The 17,425-nt window shown below is 40.9% G+C and overlaps 1 protein-coding gene across 1 annotated transcript; it reads left to right on the top strand.

Moving 5' to 3' along the window:
* The first annotated feature begins 10,003 nt into the window (after window positions 1-10,003).
* LOC123801773 (olfactory receptor-like protein OLF4) lies at window positions 10,004-10,930 on the top strand. Its single transcript, XM_087866668.1, has one exon. The coding sequence runs from the start codon at window positions 10,010-10,012 to the stop codon at window positions 10,928-10,930; it is 921 nt and encodes a 306-aa protein (XP_087722794.1). The 5' UTR covers window positions 10,004-10,009.
* The last annotated feature ends 6,495 nt before the right edge of the window (window positions 10,931-17,425 follow it).

Below are 17,425 nucleotides of genomic sequence, written 5' to 3'. Positions count from 1 at the left end.
AATTAATTGGCCTGTTTAAGAAATCAATTTCTTCCTTTTTCAATCTTGGTAGTTTATAGGTTTCCAGGAAGGATTCCATCTCTTCCAGATTGCTTAGTTTATTGGCATATAGCTGTTGATAAAAATTTCTAATAATCCTTCCAATTTCAATGGTGTTCGTCGTGACCTCTCCTTTTTCATTCATAATTTTAATAATCTGGGTCTTTTCTCTTTTCTTTTGGATAAGTCTTGCCAGTGGTCTGTCAATTTTATTGATTCTCTCCAAGAACCAGCTTCTAGTCCTGTTGATCTGCTCTACTGTACTTCTGGTTTCTGCTTGATTGATTTCAGCTTTAATTTTGGTCAACTGCTTCCTTGTGCGTGGATTAGGCCTGTCCCTCTGTTGCTGTTCCAGCTTCTTGAGGTGAGAATATAAAAACTGCATTTTAGATTTTTCTATTCTTTTGAGTGAGGCTTGGATGGCTATGTATTTCCCCCTTAGGACCGCCTTTGCTGTATCCCATAGGTTTTGGACTGTTGTATTTTCATTCTCATTGGTCTCCATAAATTGTTTAATTTGATTTTTGATTTCCTGGTTTATCGAGTCATTCCTGAGCAGGATGGTTCTTAGTCTCCAAGTGTTTGAATTTCTTCCAAATTTTTCCTTGTGGTTGAGTTCCAATTTCAGAGCGTTGTGGTCTGAGAATATGCAGGGGATAATTTCAATCTTTTGGTATCGGCTGAGACCTGTTTTGTGTCCCAGAACATGGTCTATTCTTGAAAATGTTCCATGGGCATTAGAATAGAATGAGTATTCTTTGGTTCTGGGGTGTAGTGTTCTATATATATCTATGATGTCCAACTCGTCGAGTATGGCATTCAAAGCCTTTGATTCTTTGCTTAGTTTTTGCCAGGGTGTTCTGTCTATTTCTGAGAGTGGAGTGTTGAGGTCCCCTACTATTAATGTATTTTTATTTATATGTCTCTTTATTCTGGTTAAGAGTTGGCTTGTGTATCTTGCTGCTCCCATGTTGGGGGCATATATATTTATAATTGTCATATCCACTTGTTGAATACTTCCTTTAAGAATAATATAGTGCCCTTCTGCATCTCTAACTATAGTCTGTAGTTTAAAATCCAGTTTATCTGATATGAGAATTGCTACCCCAGCTTTCTTTTGAGGTCCATTTGCGTGAAAGATGGTACTCCATCCCCTTACTCTCAGTCTGAATGCATCTTTGGGTTTGAAATGAGTCTCTTGTAGACAGCAAATGGATGGGTCATTTCTTTTTATCTAATCTGAAACCCTGTGGCGATTAAAGCAAGAATTTAAACCATTAATGTTCAGGCTGAGTACTGAGAGATATGCTTTTAATTCTGCCATGTTGTCAGTAACGTCTTTGTTTGTATTAGCTGTGACTTTCTGTTCTTATCACTCTTGGGGCCTTTTTACTTTTATAGAACCCCCCGTAATACCTCCTGTAGCGCTGGTTTCGTGGTTACGAAATTGGCTAGTGACTGTCGATTCTGAAATGTCTTTATTTCTCCATCAATTCTGAATGACAGCCTTGCTGGATAAAGGATCCTTGGCTGCATGTTTTTCTCTGAAAGAGCTTTAAAAATGCTCCCCCAACCCTTTCTCTCATTCCAGGTCTGTGTAGACAGGTCTGACGTAATTCTGATGCCTTTGCCTTGGTACGTGAGAAATTTCTTTGCCCTGGCCGCTTTCAATACTGTATCCTTGGATCTAATATTTGTGAATATGCACTATGACGTGACGTGGTGTAGGTCTGTCATGGTTGAGCTTGGGAGGGGTCCTCTCTGCCTCTTGGACACGAATTTTTGTTTCCCTTGCTAGATTAGGAAAGTTTTCAGCTACAATTTGTTCAAATATCTCTTCTAGGCCTCTGTTTTTCTCCACCCCCTCGGGGATGCCGATGATTCTAACATTGGATTGTTTCGTTGAGTCAGTAATCTCCCGTAGCCAACATTCGTGGGTGTGGATTTTTTTAAGACCATCTTCTATTTTTATTTTTTCCTCTATTAACCCATCCTCCAATTCACTAACCCTTTCCTCCGCTTCCGTGACCCTGGCCATCAGAGCCTCTAGTTTTGCCTGCATTTGGCTCATAGATTTTTTAATTTCTGTTAAATTCGCTCTCATTTCCGCCCTTAGGGATTCTATATTCTCAGTAATATTTTCCTGAATACTTTTTTCAAGTCTACTCATTATCTTGACCATTGTTACTCTGAATTCCATTTCTGATAATTTGGTTACATCCATATCCGTTACTTCTGTGGCAGAGGCCACTGACTCACTGTCTTTTCTTTGCTGGGGGGGGCTTCTCCTTCTTGTCATTCTGGTGAAGAGAGGTTGCGGGGTTTCCAGAGCCCAAAATTATTGACTGGGTCCCAGGCCGTGCCCCTTGTTTTATAGGGATCTTAGAGATGTGGGCTTCTTCTTTAAAGATTTTATTTATTTACTTATCTGAGAGAGGGAGACATACAGTCAGCAAGAATGAAACAGAAGCAGGGGAGTGAGAGAGGAAGAAGCAGGCTCCCAGCGGAGGAGCCCGATGAGGGACTCCTTTCCGGAACGCTGGGATCACGCCCTAAGCTGGAGACAGGAGCTCAATGACTGTGCCACCCAGGCGCCTGGGTTGTGGGCTTCTCGATTTTTCAGCCTGCCTTCTGTGTTCTGGGGGAGGGGCCTGCCGCGCCGATACTCAGGCAACCCTGTTTGGTTAGAGTCTCCGTGTCCCCTGCGAGGGAGGATGGGGATGGGCACTCTCTGAGCCGGTATTTCCAGGCTTTTGTTCTCTGGCGGCTTTCCCTGGCGGCCTGCTATGCCTCTTCTGAGGGTCAGAGCAGTAGAGGCTGCATTGTCGCAGAACAGAGGGATTGCGGCCCGTTCTCCACTGATGTTCTGGCCACTTTAACTCTATTACTGTTGGTGCTGCTCAACCCTGCAGCATCCCGGGATGTGCACCCCATACCCGGCGTCCCTGCCCTCACTTCCAGGGCCAGCGCGTCTCTGTCCTTTGTGTTTCTAATGCCGCCAGCTACCGGCCGCCCCGCAGGCTCCCGGGTCTCCCGGTCTCAGTCTATGCCCGGTGAGCACACCTCGATTCCGGAGTTCCGTGAGAAGCCTGGTGGCGCACGCACCCGGTTCAGGGTCTCAGTCTGCTGTTTCGCGGGTGCCGACCGCTAGTCCGCCTGCTCCCCCGTGCAGGTGGCCCGCCAGCCGCCAGCCGCCCCGTGCGCGCTCCGGGAGTTCCTGGTCTCAGTCTGGATCCCGTGAGCACACTGGGATTCCGGTGTTCCGGGAGATGCCTGGTGGCGCGCGCGTTCACGGCTCACCGGTCTCAGTCCGCTCTCTCGCGGGTGCCCTCTGTGAGTCCACCCGCTCCGCTGTGCAGGTGGCTGCCGCTTCCCAGCGCCCAAACGTGGCGGCTCCCTCCCCCTTCCGTTTATCTTCCGATATCCATGCACGGTTTACAGCTCCCCTCTTCGTACCTCAATACTCAGCGCTGGAGATGTTCATTTGTAGAGATCCAGATGCATCATCCTGCGTCTCAGGCTGATTCCGTGGTTATTTAGGCTGGTCTGGTACCTATCCAGCTCGACTCAGGGGACCGGCTGAAAAAGGGGTCCCCTACTCCTCCGCCATCTTAACTCCTGTCCCCTTTTGAGCTTTAAAAATGTCCATTTATCCTCTACTCTTCCAGCTTCACTGTTTTGGTTCTCTTTGACTATTATAGTAGCAAGAGTCTATGTCCAACATTGTCCCAGGATGACTTTTCCACAGGGAGAGTTTGATCCTGGACATCCAGTCGTGAAGTCTGCACTGACACTCCACAATTTTCATAAACACGTGTCAGTGGGTACCCAAAATATAAGCATCTCTACTACCTGAATGCTGTCTTACTGCTCAGGGTCATGTTTCAGTTGTCATACTTAGCCCCTGATTATTGGTCAGCGAGTATGAAGTATAGGAAATATCTTGACTGTGTCTTACAGTCTATCTGCCACACTGATACCCCCTCTTGGAGTGCTCTCACCCTATTCCCTGACATCAAGACTCAGGATAATTATGAGCTTGTTTGTGACGCCTTCACTCATCTCCCCTGGAAGAGTTGATTACGGTGGTGTTCTCTTCATCAGGTGTCAGTGTCACTTCAGGATAGTGCATTAATTTATTGGTCTATCTCTTGCCCTGTTTTAACTGTGAGCCATGTCTTATACTTTTCTTTATCCCCAGGATGTAGCCTAGTACCTACTGTATCACCCCTGTTGCATAAGTGTTTGTAAGATGCCCAAAGAAGAAAATAGTTGAGTTAAACAGACATTGTGTACAATGAAGGAGAAAGAGGGGCAGAACAGAAGAACCACTGTGGGGGCTGAGGGATCCATGATCATGAGCCAACAGAAGAGGGTCCAGATGGGAAAAAGAAGAGATTTAGGGCTCACAGAAGCTCTCTTCCAAATCAAGAATGGCATAATTATTGCAGGGGTACTCTGGCTTATTAGTGAGTCCCTCTACAGAGAGAGGACCTGCTTGTGAGATCAAAGAGTTTAATGGGATGAGACAATCATGGAATGTCCAGGCTGTGTCCTAATACCAACACTGGGACTAGTTTGCATTCTGTGTTTTTGTCCAGCTCCAGAGCACCAAGTCTCTCAAGGGGAAGTGAGACAAAAGAATATTTCATTAATGAGTCTCATGGGAATTCAACCTCTATAGCCACAGAAATTGAAAATGTCTCTGCTGCAGCCACTGACTTCATCTCTTCTAATCTCAGGTGATACAAACGCATAACTCTGTCTTCCAGAGCCTTCGTGAGTGTGGTCATGCCTCTTCCTTTCCTGGGGGCATAACATTCAACCTCATCAATCATCCATGGGAGCAACTGGGTCAGTGATCTCACACTGTTCTGTGATAACATCTGGGTGAGTCACAAGTGCTGGGGACATGTGTTATGGTGGAGGGACCCCCTTTCTTGGTGATTATTGTTGGGTGATTGACAGGGACGATAAGTTAAGGAGAGTTTAATAAAACCAAGTCCTGCCCATTAAGGCTTTGATTCTGGAGGGAAACTCTGGATAAACTAAACCATCTTTTCCTGATCTGTCTCCTCCAGTGTAATGCTTAATCATGGAGACTTCATTCCTCGACAGTCTTTCCTCTGTTTCATTGCTTGTTCTTTCATTCTCGAGAGTAAATGTTTATCATTATTCAGCCATTTGTTATTGTAGTCCTTCAACAAACATTTTTCAGTATTTTTATTTATTTATTTATTTATTTTTTATAATATTTTTTAATGTTATGTTAGTCACCATACAGTACATCCCTAGTTTTTGATGTAAAGTTCCATGATTCATTACTTGCATATAACACCCAGTGCTCCATGCAATATGTGCCCTCCTTAATACCCATCACTGGCCTATCCCAATCCCCCACCCCCCTCCCCTCTGAAGCCCTCAGTTTGTTTCCCAGAGTCCACAGTATCTCATGGTTTAAAAAAAAGTTTTTTTTTTTCAAAATGTTGACTCTTACATGGGAGTTAGTGAAAGCTCCACAGACAAGCTTATAATGGAACTGAGCCTTGAAGGAGGTGTTGGAGTCCTTCCAGGGGCACAATGGGTGTGATCAGTCCAGGAAGAAATAGCAGAGGAGGAAATTTAGAGGTTAATTAAACTAGAGGTTGTGCTGCAGGGATTAGAAACACTTCTTACTGATGTGACCAACCATCAGTAGCAGGATATGCAAAATGGGCAGATAGGAGACAGGGCTGGTAGGAAATAGTATGTTAAGAACGAATCAAGCATTTTGGCTACAGGATTGAAATTTAATTCTGAAATTGGTGAAGCATAAGTGTAGCTTTTAAAGGTCAGGGGATAGCTGTGCACAGGTCTGCTCTACTGAAAAGTGACCCAGGTTAATGTGAGGAACAAACTATTGTTGTGTTCAGAGTGTGAGAGAGGCATTGAGGGATAGAAATATTGCCATGAGTGTGAGATGGGAGGCAAGTGATGGGTCTCTGAGGGGTGGACATCATGGACACAAAAATTCAGATGATTGTTTTTCATTCATTATTCCATTTTTTCTAGCAACTATAGCAGACATCTTCTCTTCATCATTTGTATGAGTTAATTAATACTACACACAATGCCAGACATATCATAGTCATCATTTTCTTGAAATCTTTCAAAAACTATGAATTTTGTATCACTCTTTTATTTGTGGATGGCAAGTGTCACTGACAGCAGTGATACCGCTTACACAGAGCATATAATGGAGACTAAGATATGCTCAGAGTTCAGTGTTTCCAAATATTTTGCATTTCATTAATGATTTTAAGCTTTAGTTAACTTTCGTGTTTGAAGAGTTGTACATTTATCACAAAAAATTTGCTGCGATAGTTCAGATAGTTCTCACAAGGTCCCTTCCCAGTTTCTGCTCTTATGACTAGATTGTATCTCTTATACATGTTACGTGTAAGCCTCATATCTGCTGAGCTTCCACACGCAGTGACTTTTTTCTTGAAGTAATTGCTAGTTTTGAGGAGTACTGGTTGTGTGTTTTCTAAAATTATCTTCTTTTGGACTTGCCTTCTTGTTCTTTTCTTCCTGAGTAGACTAGGACTATGGGTGTTGGACAAGAAGACCGGAGAGATAAACAGCCATGTTCATCTCATGAGACCAAGGGTACACACTATCAACATGACTGATCCTCAGTGTTGATACTGATGTCCTCGCTGGCATGGGATTTGTCAGATTTCTCCACTGTGGTTACTTTTCCCCCTTCTTTCCAAACTGTACTTTTGTAGGGACTTTCTTTCTTTCTTTCTTTCTTTATTGTTGGTTTTTTTTTGTTTGTTTGTTTGCTTGTTTATTTATATTAGTCACCATAAAGTACATCATTTGTTTTGATGTAGTGTTCCATGATTCATTGTTTGCATAGGGACTTTTCTAAGTGTAGCCCCATTCCTAAGTAGTGGGAGTTGTCCCCCACTCCTTGAGAGTAGAATATCTATGTATATAGTTGGTACTGTTCTGCCCTCTAGTGTGTGTCTTCTCTATTTTTTCACTTATTTACATCGGTGTACTCTCCTTGATATTGATTATATAGTCTGTGTCGTAACCCAATACTACTTCATGTTGTTACTCAAATTGTTTCATATTTGGCAATCAGTGATTCCTGCAAGGAGTCCTGTTTCATTTTATTGGATCATGGGATCAGCACCAAGATCTTGGTGCCAGGTGCACTTGCTGCTACCAGGGTCTCTAGATCCCCTCAACTGACCTGGCAAGGAAACATATGAGTGTATGCTCTGTGTATATGCAGACACCTACACATCTATCTATATGTACCTCTCTGTATCTGTGTTAGGCTAAAGCAAGTTCATACTGATGGCTCCAGCTCTCATTTACTGCCGCATGGATCATTCTAGCCTCTCCACCTTGCTTACATGTAAACTCCCACACCAAATGACCCACCATTTACTCTCGTTTCCTTATATGTTCAATTTCAGTTCACACGTGTAGAGCATCAGCATTGTTAACGGTACTCTCTGGGGTACACCTGTATCAACGACAGTAGAGTCCTTCTGTGCACTTTCATCTCCACTTTTACAGACTCCACTCAGTTCCCAGATCACATGTTTCTGCCTTTTTTGCCCATCTGTTTCATTGAGATTTTTTCACGCAATTGTAATATAGTTAGCCAATTTTTTTTTTTTCACTCGGAGCATTCCATTCTGGGATTCCCTTGGTCCTCTGAGTGTTTTGTGTGTATTGATTGGTATTTGTAACGTTGTTGAATTCATTTATTAGTCTAAGTTTTTCGAGGTTTTAATGGTGTGTTAGTTTTTAAATAAGATCACCTTTTTTGTGAAGAGAAATATATTACCTCTTCCTTTCTACTTTTGATGGCTCTCTTTTCCTTTCTCTTCCTTTCACTCCTCCTCCTCCTCCTCTTCTTCCTCCTCCTCCTCCTCCTCCTCCTCCTCCTCCTCCTCCTCCTCCTCCTCTTTTTCCTCCTCCTCCGTCTCCTCCTCCTCCTCTTCCTTCTTCTTTCTCTTCACCGGTTAATTGCTCTGTCTGGAATTTGGATGCTGTGTGTAAAGACGTTTTAAAAGCAGGCATTCTTGTCTTGTTCTTATCTTAGGGTTGCTTTCAGCCTTTCCCTATTAAGAATAATGTTAGAGGTGGGTTTTCATATATGACCTATATCATGTTTAGGAAGTTTCCTTCTGTTCTTAGTTTTTTTTTTTTTTTGATGTTGCTATTATGAAAGAATGCAGAATTTTGTCAATTTTTTTTCTGCATCAGTTGAGGTAATCCTGCCTTTTATCCTTCATTCTGTTATTGTGGTGTATTACAGGGAGGGGTTTTCATAAGTTAAACCATCCTTGCCTTCCAGGAATGAATCCCACTGTCATGATGCATAATTCTTTTGTACTGCATGAACAAAAGCCTGCTATATTCAGTTGTAATATTTAGTCAGAGATGCCCATGGCATGTTGATCTGTACTTTTCTTTTCTTTCAATGTCTTTATTTGGCTTTGGTGTAAGTGCAATTCTGCCCTTTTGGAAGAAAGCAGGAAGTGTTTGCCTTTGAAAGTTTTTGGAAGAGTTTGAGAAAGATTGATGTTCATCCTTCTAGTTCTGTGCGGATCTTGTGATCTTTAGTCATGATTCCTCCAGTGGGATGCCTACAGTAGAAGATGCAATTCTCCTAGTAGAAAGAACTCTGTGACTCACAGTATCTCCTGTGCTCTGCTTACTTTCTTTTCTTTTCTTTTTCTTTCTTTCTTTTCTTTCTTTTTTTTGTTTTCTGCTTTCTAATACAGTTGTGCTTGAGCTACAAGAGTACACAGTGCTACAATAATGGACAACTCTCTCTGTCTTTCTCCCTCTCTGCACTCTGTGTGTGTGTGTGTGTGTGTGTGTGTGTGTCTGTGTCTGTGTGTAAGGAATAGAGAAGTTATCATTACAGTGCACACAGGTTGAACATTTATAGCAAGCTGAAGCTGTTTTAGGGAATAAAAAATGCAGAATGTAGACCAACTAGAGACTGAGAGTAAAGAGAGAGAGAAAGAGAAAGAATTAGAGAGAAATGAATTTTGTTCCATTTGTATGTATTACATAAAATTTGTGCCATTGTAGACATCATATATAATGTATACATATAAAAATGACAATGAATGACAGTGTCCGTTGCCTCAGAATGTTTCCAAAGAAGCAGGAGGCTTTGATCTCCTCCCTTCTCCTACATCCAACACCTGTTCCTGTTGTGTGACAGCTCACAGCTTTCTCTTTGATGTTGCCCTGTGATTTCGGGTGAGCTTTTGTCTAAGGCTGTTTGCACAGGCTATTTCTATGCCTTAATTTTTTTTTCTCAAAATTATCTGCATGGTTCATGAATCCACTGCCCTCAGCTTTCTTGCTCAAAATCCCCTTATCAGAGAGGATAAAATGGAAAGTTTTCTCTTCACTTTAGGACTATCTTGTCTTGCATTATTTTACTTAGTGATAATCACCATTCGTTACATAATTCGCTCATCCGTTAATACTTGATTCCTCCCTCTAACACACATATCTTAGACTCAATCTTATTAAGGTCAAACGCATATCACTACTTTACAGTGCTTTCAACAATGCTTGCCACAAGATAATTGGTTAAAATATTTGTTAAGTGAACAAAAAATGTCTCAGGAAATTTATAGAGGACAACATTGTTTTGGGTAATGTTTCAATTCAGGACTAGTACTGCAATTATTTTCAGCATCATGGAAAATATGGAGCTTTTGAGATCCTTGAATTTTTCAGCTAATTATTCTAGATTGGTAGGTAATGTATGAGAATTAATGAATGAAGAAATTTGAAAGCATAAATTTCACCACACAAATCTCAGCATTTCTTTTTATCTCTCTCTCTCTCTCTCTCATCTATTGATTAACTCTGGGCTCACTGCTTGTGACTTTCCTATGCTCTTGTGTCTGTTCCAGCTGTTTTCAGCAGTTACATGGAACAAAGAAATCAAACTCCTGTTTCAGAATTTATCCTCCTGGGACTTTCGGAGGAGGGAGAACTGCAGCCACTGCTCCTCTGGCTGTTCCTGTCCATGTACCTGGTCACCTTCAGTGGGAACCTGCTCATCGTCCTGGCCATTGTCACGGACTCCCGCCTCTACACCCCCATGTACTTCTTCCTGGCCAACCTGTCCTTTGTAGACATCTGTTTCACCTCCACCACCGTCCCCAAGATGCTGTGGAACATCCAGACTCAGAGCAAAGTGATCACCTATACAGGCTGCCTCAGTCAGATGTATTTTTTCATGCTTTTGGCAGGATTAGACAACTTTCTCTTGACAGTGATGGCCTATGACCGGTTTGTGGCCATCTGTCACACCCTGCACTACACAGTCATCATGAACCCCAAGTTCTGCTGCATCCTGCTTCTGGTGTGCTGGGTTTTGAGTGTTCTGGACTCTCTATTACAAGACTTAATGGTTTTGCAATTGTCTTTCTGTACACAGATAGAAATCCCTCACTTTTTCTGTGAACTTAATCATGTGATCCAACTTGCTTGTTCTGACACCTTCTTCAATAACCTGGTGATTTATCTTGCGAGTGGACTTCTGGGGATTCTTCCACTCATTGGCATCCTTTTCTCTTATTCTAGAATTGTAACCTCCATTTTGAAGATTTCATCTTCTGGGGGCAAGTATAAAGCATTTTCCACGTGTGGGTCTCACCTCTTGGTTGTCTCTTTATTCTACGGTACAGGCTTTGGTGTGTATCTTCGTTCTGCTGCTTCACAAAATTCCAGGACAACTGCCATGGCTTCAGTGACATACACAGTGGTCACCCCCATGCTGAACCCCTTCATCTATGGTCTGAGGAACAGAGACATGAAATTGGCCCTAAGAAAGCTCTTTAGCTGAGAGGCATTCTCTGCATATAAGGATCCTTTGTTTCAAGATGAAGACATGTGTAGTAGGGCTCAAAACCCTGGGAGACCTAGATCATGATTTTTGTATCAATTCACAGAAATACAATCTGCAGTTATCTTCCTAAAGTATTCAGTGTCTTTAACTTTTTCATACATAACAAGCAACTATGTCTTTTTTTTTTTTAGTTTGAAGTTTTTATTTAAATTCCAGTTAGTTAACAGTTAATGTAATATTAGGCTCAGGAATAGAATTCAGTGATTCATCACTTACATATGACACCAAGTGCTCTTCACAGCAAGAGCCCTCCTTAATCAGAATCACCCATTTAGCCCATCCACCCCCCAGCTCCTCATTCCCCATCATCCATTTAGCCCATCTATCCACCTACCTCCCCTCCAGCAACCCTGTTTGTTCTCCATTTTTAAGAGTCTGTTTTCTATGTGTATGGTGTGAGAGAGTGGTCAAGTTTCATTCTTTTGCATGTAGCTGTCCAATTTTCCTAGCACCATTTATTGAAGAGATAGTCTTTTTACCACTGGATGTTTTTTCTTGCTTTATCAAAGATTAGTTGTCCAAAGAGCTGAGGGTCCATTTCTGGGCTCTCTATTCTTTTCCATTGGTCTATGTGTCTGTTTTTGTGCCAGTACCATGCTGTCTTTGTGATCACAGCTTTGTAGTACAGCTCGAAATCTGGCAGTGTGATGCCCCCAGCTTTGTTTTTCCTTTTCAACAATTCCTTGGTGATTCGTGGCCTTTTCTGGTTCCACACAAATTTAAGGGTGTTTGTTCCCGTTCTTTGAAAAATGTCATTGGTATTTTGATCGGGATAGCATTGAACGTGTAGATTGCTCTGGGTAGCATGGACATTTTAACTATGTTAATTCTTCTGATCCGTGAGCTTGGGATATTTTTCCATCTTTTTGTGTCTTCCTCAATGTCTTTCAAGAGTGATTTGTAGTTTCTAGAATATAGATCATTTACGTCACTGGTTAAGTTAATTCCAGGTAACAAATGATTTTTGGTGCTATTGTAAATGGGATGGATTCCCTAATTTCTCTTTCTTCAGTCTCATTGTTCGTGTATAGAAATACAACTGATTTCTGAGCATTGATTTTGTATCCCACCACATTACTGAATTGCTCTGTAACTTCTAGTAGTTTGGTGGTGGATTCCTTTGGGTTTTCCATATAGAGTATCATGTCATCTGCGAAGAGATACAGTTTGACTTCTTCTGTGCTGATTTGGATACATTTTATCTCTTTTTGTTGTCTGATTGCTGTTGGAAGGACTTCTAGTCCTATGTTGAATAATAGTGGTGAGAGTGGGCATCCTTGTCATGTTCCTGATCTTAAGGGAAAGGCTTCTAGCTTTTCCCCATTGAGAATGATATTTGCTGTAGGCTTTTCATAAATGGTTTTTATGAGATTGAAGAATGTACCCTCTATCCATAGACTCTGAAGTGCTTTGATCAGGAAAGGTTGCTGTATTTTGTCAAATGCTTTTTTGCATCTATTGAGAGGATCATATGATTCTTGACTTTTTGTTGTTGTTGATATAATCTATCACACTGATAGATTTGCGAATGTTGAACCACCCTTGCATCCCAGGGATGAATCCCACTTAGTCATGATGGGTAATCCTTTTATTTTTTTATTTTTTTATAATTTAAAGTCAGTATATTTATTTTAAGACATTTTCAAATTTTATGGTGTAAGATTATACGTAGCGTTTTCTAATGTTTTTTTTTTAATGATTTTTTATTATATTATGATAGTCACCATACAGTTCATCCCCGGTTTCCGTTGTAAGGCTCGATGATTCATTAGTTGTGTATAACACCCAGTGCACCATGCAATACGTGCCCCCCTTACTACCCATCACCGGTCTATCCCATTCCCCCAACCCCCTCCCCTCTGAGATCCTCAGTTTGTTTCTCATAGTCCATAGTCTCTCATGTTTCATTCCCCCTTCTGATTACCCACCTTTCTTTATCCCTTTCTTCCCCTACTGATCATCCTAGTTCTTATGTTCCATAGATGAGAGAAATCATATGATAGTTGTCTTTCTCTGCTTGACTTATTTCACTTAGCATTATCTCCTCCAGTGCCGTCCATATTGTAGCAAATGATGAGAATTCATTCTTTCTGATAGCTGAGTAATATTCCATTGTATATATGGACCACAACTTCTTAATCCAGTCATCTGTTGAAGGGCATCTCGGTTCCTTCCACGATTTAGCTATTGTGGACATTGCTGCTATGAACATTGGGGTACATATGGCCCTTCTCTTCACTACGTCTGTATCTTTCGGGTAAACACCCAGTAGTGCAATGGCTGGATCATAGGGTAGCTCCATTTTTAACTTTTTGAGGGACCTCCACACTGTTTTCCAGAGTGGCTGTACCAACTTGCATTCCCACCAACAATGTAGGAGGGATCCCCTTTCTCCACATCCTCTCCAACAATTGTTGTTTCTTGCCTTGTCTATTTTTGCCATTCTAACTGGTGTAAGGTGATATCTCAGTGTGGTTTTGATTTGTATTTCCTTGATGGCTAATGATTTTGAACATTTTTTCATGTGTCTGTTAGCCATTTGTATGTCTTCATTGGAAAAGTGTCTGTTCATATCTTCTGCCCATTTTTTGATTTGTTTATTTGTTTCTCGTGTATTGAGTTTGAGAAGTTCTTTGTAGATCTTGGATACCAGTCTTTTATCTGTAGCATCATTTGGAAATACCTTCTCCCATTCCGTGGGCTGCCTCTTAGTTTTTCTGACTGTTTCCTTGGATGTGCAGAAACTTTTAATCTTGATGAAGTCCCATAAATTCATTTTATCTTTTGTTTCTCTTGCCTTTGGGGATGTGTCATGAAAAAGGTTGCTTTGACCAATGTCGTAGAGGTTGCCACCTATGTTCTCCTCTAGAATTTTGATGGATTCCTGTCTCACATCAAGGTCTTTCATCCATTTGGAGTTTATTTTTGTGTATGGTGATAGATAGTGGTCAAGTTTCATTCTTTTGCATGTAGCTGTCCAATTTTCCCAGCACCATTTATTGAAGAGACTGTCTTTTTCCCACCGGATGTTTTCTCCTGCTTTATCAAAGATTAGTTGCCCAAAGAGCTGAGGGTCCATTTCTGGGCTCTCTATTCTGTTCCATTGGTCTATGTGTCTGTTTTTGTGCCAGTACCATGCTGTCTTTGTGATCACAGCTTTGTAGTACAGCTCGAAATCTGGCATTGTGATGCCCCCAGCTTTGTTTTTCCTTTTCAACAGTTCCTTGGAGATTCGGGGCCTTTTCTGTTTCCATACAAATTTAAGGACTATTTGTTCCAATTATTTGAAAAATGTCCTCAGTATTTTGATCGTGATAGCATTGAAAGTGTAGCATGGACATTTTAACTATGTTAATTCTTCCGATCCATGAGCATGGAATATCTTTCCATCTTTTTATGTCTTCCTTAATGTCTTTCAAGAGTGATTTATAGTTTCTAGAATATAGGTCCTTTACGTCTCTGGGTAAGTTAATTCCAAGGTAACGTATGGTTTTTGGTGCTATTGTAAATGGGATGGATTCCCTAATTTCTCTTTCTTCGGTCTCGTTATTCGTGTACAGAAATGCAACTGATTTCTGAGCATTGATTTTGTATCCTGCCACGTTACTGAATTGCTCTATAACTTCTAATAGCTTGGGAGTGGCTTCTTTTGGGTTTTCCATATAGAGTATCATGTCATCTGCAAAGAGAGACAGTTTGACTTCTTCTTTGCCAATTTTAATACCTTTGATCCCTTTTTGTCATCTGATTGCTGTTGCAAGGACTTCTAGTACTATATTGAATAATAGCGGCAAGAAGGGCATCCTTTTAGATTTTTCTATTCTTTTGATTGAGGCTTGGATGGCTATGTATTTCCCCCTTAGGACTGCCTTTGCAGTATCCCATAGGTTTTGGACTGTTGTATTTTCATTCTCATTGGTCTCCATAAATTGTTTAATTTGATTTTTGATTTCCTGGTTTATCGAGTCATTCCTGAGCAGGATGGTTCTTAGTCTCCAAGTGTTTGAGTTTCTTCCAAATTTTTCCTTGTGGTTGAGTTCCAATTTCAGAGCGTTGTGGTCTGAGAATATGCAGGGGATAATTTCAATCTTTTGGTATCAGCTGAGACCTGTTTTGTGTCCCAGAACATGGTCTATTCTTGAGAATGTTCCATGGGCATTAGAATAGAATGAGTATTCTTTGGTTCTGGGGTGTAGTGTTCTATATATATCTAAGAGGTCCAACTCGTCGAGTATGGCATTCTAAGCCTTTGATTCTTTGCTTAGTTTTTGCCAGGGTGTTCTGTCTATTTCTGAGAGTGGAGTGTTGAGGTCCCCTACTATTAATGTATTTTTATTTATATGTCTCTTTATTCTGGTTAAGAGTTGGCTTGTGTATCTTGCTGCTCCCCTGTTGGGGGCATATATATTTATAATTGTCATATCCACTTGTTGAATACTTCCTTTAAGAATAATACAGTGCCCTTCTGCGTCTCTAACTATAGTCTGTAGTTTAAAATCCAGTTTATCTGATATGAGAATTGCTACCCCAGCTTTCTTTTGAGGTCCATTTGCGTGAAAGATGGTACTCCATCCCCTTACTCTCAGTCTGAATGCATCTTTGGGTTTGAAATGAGTCTCTTGTAGACAGCATATGGATGGGTCATTTCTTTTTATCAATCTGCAACCCTGTGGCATTTTATGGGAGAATTTACCATTCACATTAAGACTGAGTACTGAGAGATATGATTTTAATGATGCCATGTTGTCAGTAAAGTCTTTGTATTGGCTGTGACTTTCTGTTCTGTATCACTCTTGGGGCATTTTACTTTTATAGAACCCCCCGTAATATCTCCTGTAGGGCTGATTTCGTGGTTACAAAATTGGTTATTGAGTGTTGATTCTGAAATGTCTTTATTTCTCCATCAATTCTCAATGACAGCCTTGCTGGATAAAGGATCCTTGGCTGCATGTTTTTCTCTGAAAGAGCTTTAAAAATGCTCCCCCAACCCTTTCTCTCATTCCAGGTCTGTGTAGACAGGTCTGACGTAATTCTGATGCTTTTGCCTTGGTACGTGAGAAATTTCTTTGCCCTGGCCGCTTTCAATACTGTATCCTTGGATCTAATATTTGTGAGTTGCACTATGACGTGACATGGCATAGGTTTGTCGTGGTTGAGCTTGGGAGGGGTCCTCTCTGCCTCTTGGACACGAATTTTTGTTTCCCTTGCTAGATTAGGGAAGTTTTCAGCTACAATTTGTTCAAATATCTCTTCTAGACCTCTGTTTTTCTCCACCCCCTCGGGGATGCTGATGATTCGGATAATCCTTTTAATGTACTGTTGGATCCTATTAGCTAGGATCTTGTTGAGGGTTTTGGCGTCCATATTCGTCAGGGATATTGGTCTGTAATTCTTCTTTTTGATGGGGTCTTTGCCTGGTTTGGGGATCAAGGTAATATTGGCCTCATAGAATGAGTGTGGTAGTTTTCCTTCTGTTTCTATTTTTTTGAAACAGCTTCAGGTGAATAGGTATTATTTCTTCTTTGAATGTTTGGTAGAATTCCCTGGGGAATCCATCAGACCCTGGTATTCTGTTTTTTGGAAGGTTTTTAATCACTGCTTCCATCTCTTCATAATTAATTATTCTGTTTAAAAAATCAATTTCTTCCTGTTTCAGTCTTGGTAGTTTATAGGTTTCCAGGAAGTCCTCCATCTCTTCCAGGTCGCTTAATTTCTTGGCATAAAGCTGTTGATAAAAGTTTCTAATGATCTTTCGTATTTCATTTGTGTTGGTTGTGACTTCTCCCTTTTCATTCATAATTTTATTAATTTGGGTCCTTTCTCTATTCTTTTGGATAAGTCTTGCCAGAGGTCTGTCAATTTTATTGATTCTCTCAAAGAACCAGCTTCTAGTTCTGTTGATCTGCTCTACTGTGCTCCTGGTTTCTAAATCATTGATCTCTGCTCTAATCTTGATCAACTGCTTTCTCGTATGTGGATTAGGCCTATTCCTCTGTTGCTGTTCCAGCTTCTTGAGGTGAGAATATAAAAGCTGCATTTTATATTTTTCTATTCTTTTTAGTGAGGCTTGGATGGCTATGTATTTTCCCCTTAGGACTGCCTTTGCAGTGTCCATAGGTTTTTGACCATTGTGTTTTCATTCTGTTGTTCTCCATAAATTGTTTCAATTGATTTTTGATTTCCTGGTTTATCCGATCATTCTTGAGTAGGATGGTTCTTAGTCTCCAAGTGTTTGAGTTTCTTCCAAATTTTTCCTTGTGATTGAGTTCCAATTTCAAAGCATTGTGGTCTGAGAATATGCAGGGAATAATTTCAGTCTTTTAGTATCAGTTGAGACCTATTTTGTGACCCAGAACATGATCTATTCTGGAGAATGTTCCATGTGCATTAGAATAGAATGGGTATTCTGTTTTTCTGCGGTGTTGTGTTGTA

This window comes from Ursus americanus, chromosome 14 (genome assembly GCF_024610735.1).
Source record: "Ursus americanus isolate L20-20 chromosome 14, mUrsAme1.1.p, whole genome shotgun sequence".
Classification (NCBI taxonomy): Eukaryota; Metazoa; Chordata; class Mammalia; order Carnivora; family Ursidae; genus Ursus; species Ursus americanus.
Note: the sequence above shows the minus strand (reverse complement) of the source record. Positions and strands in the feature narration are given on the sequence as shown.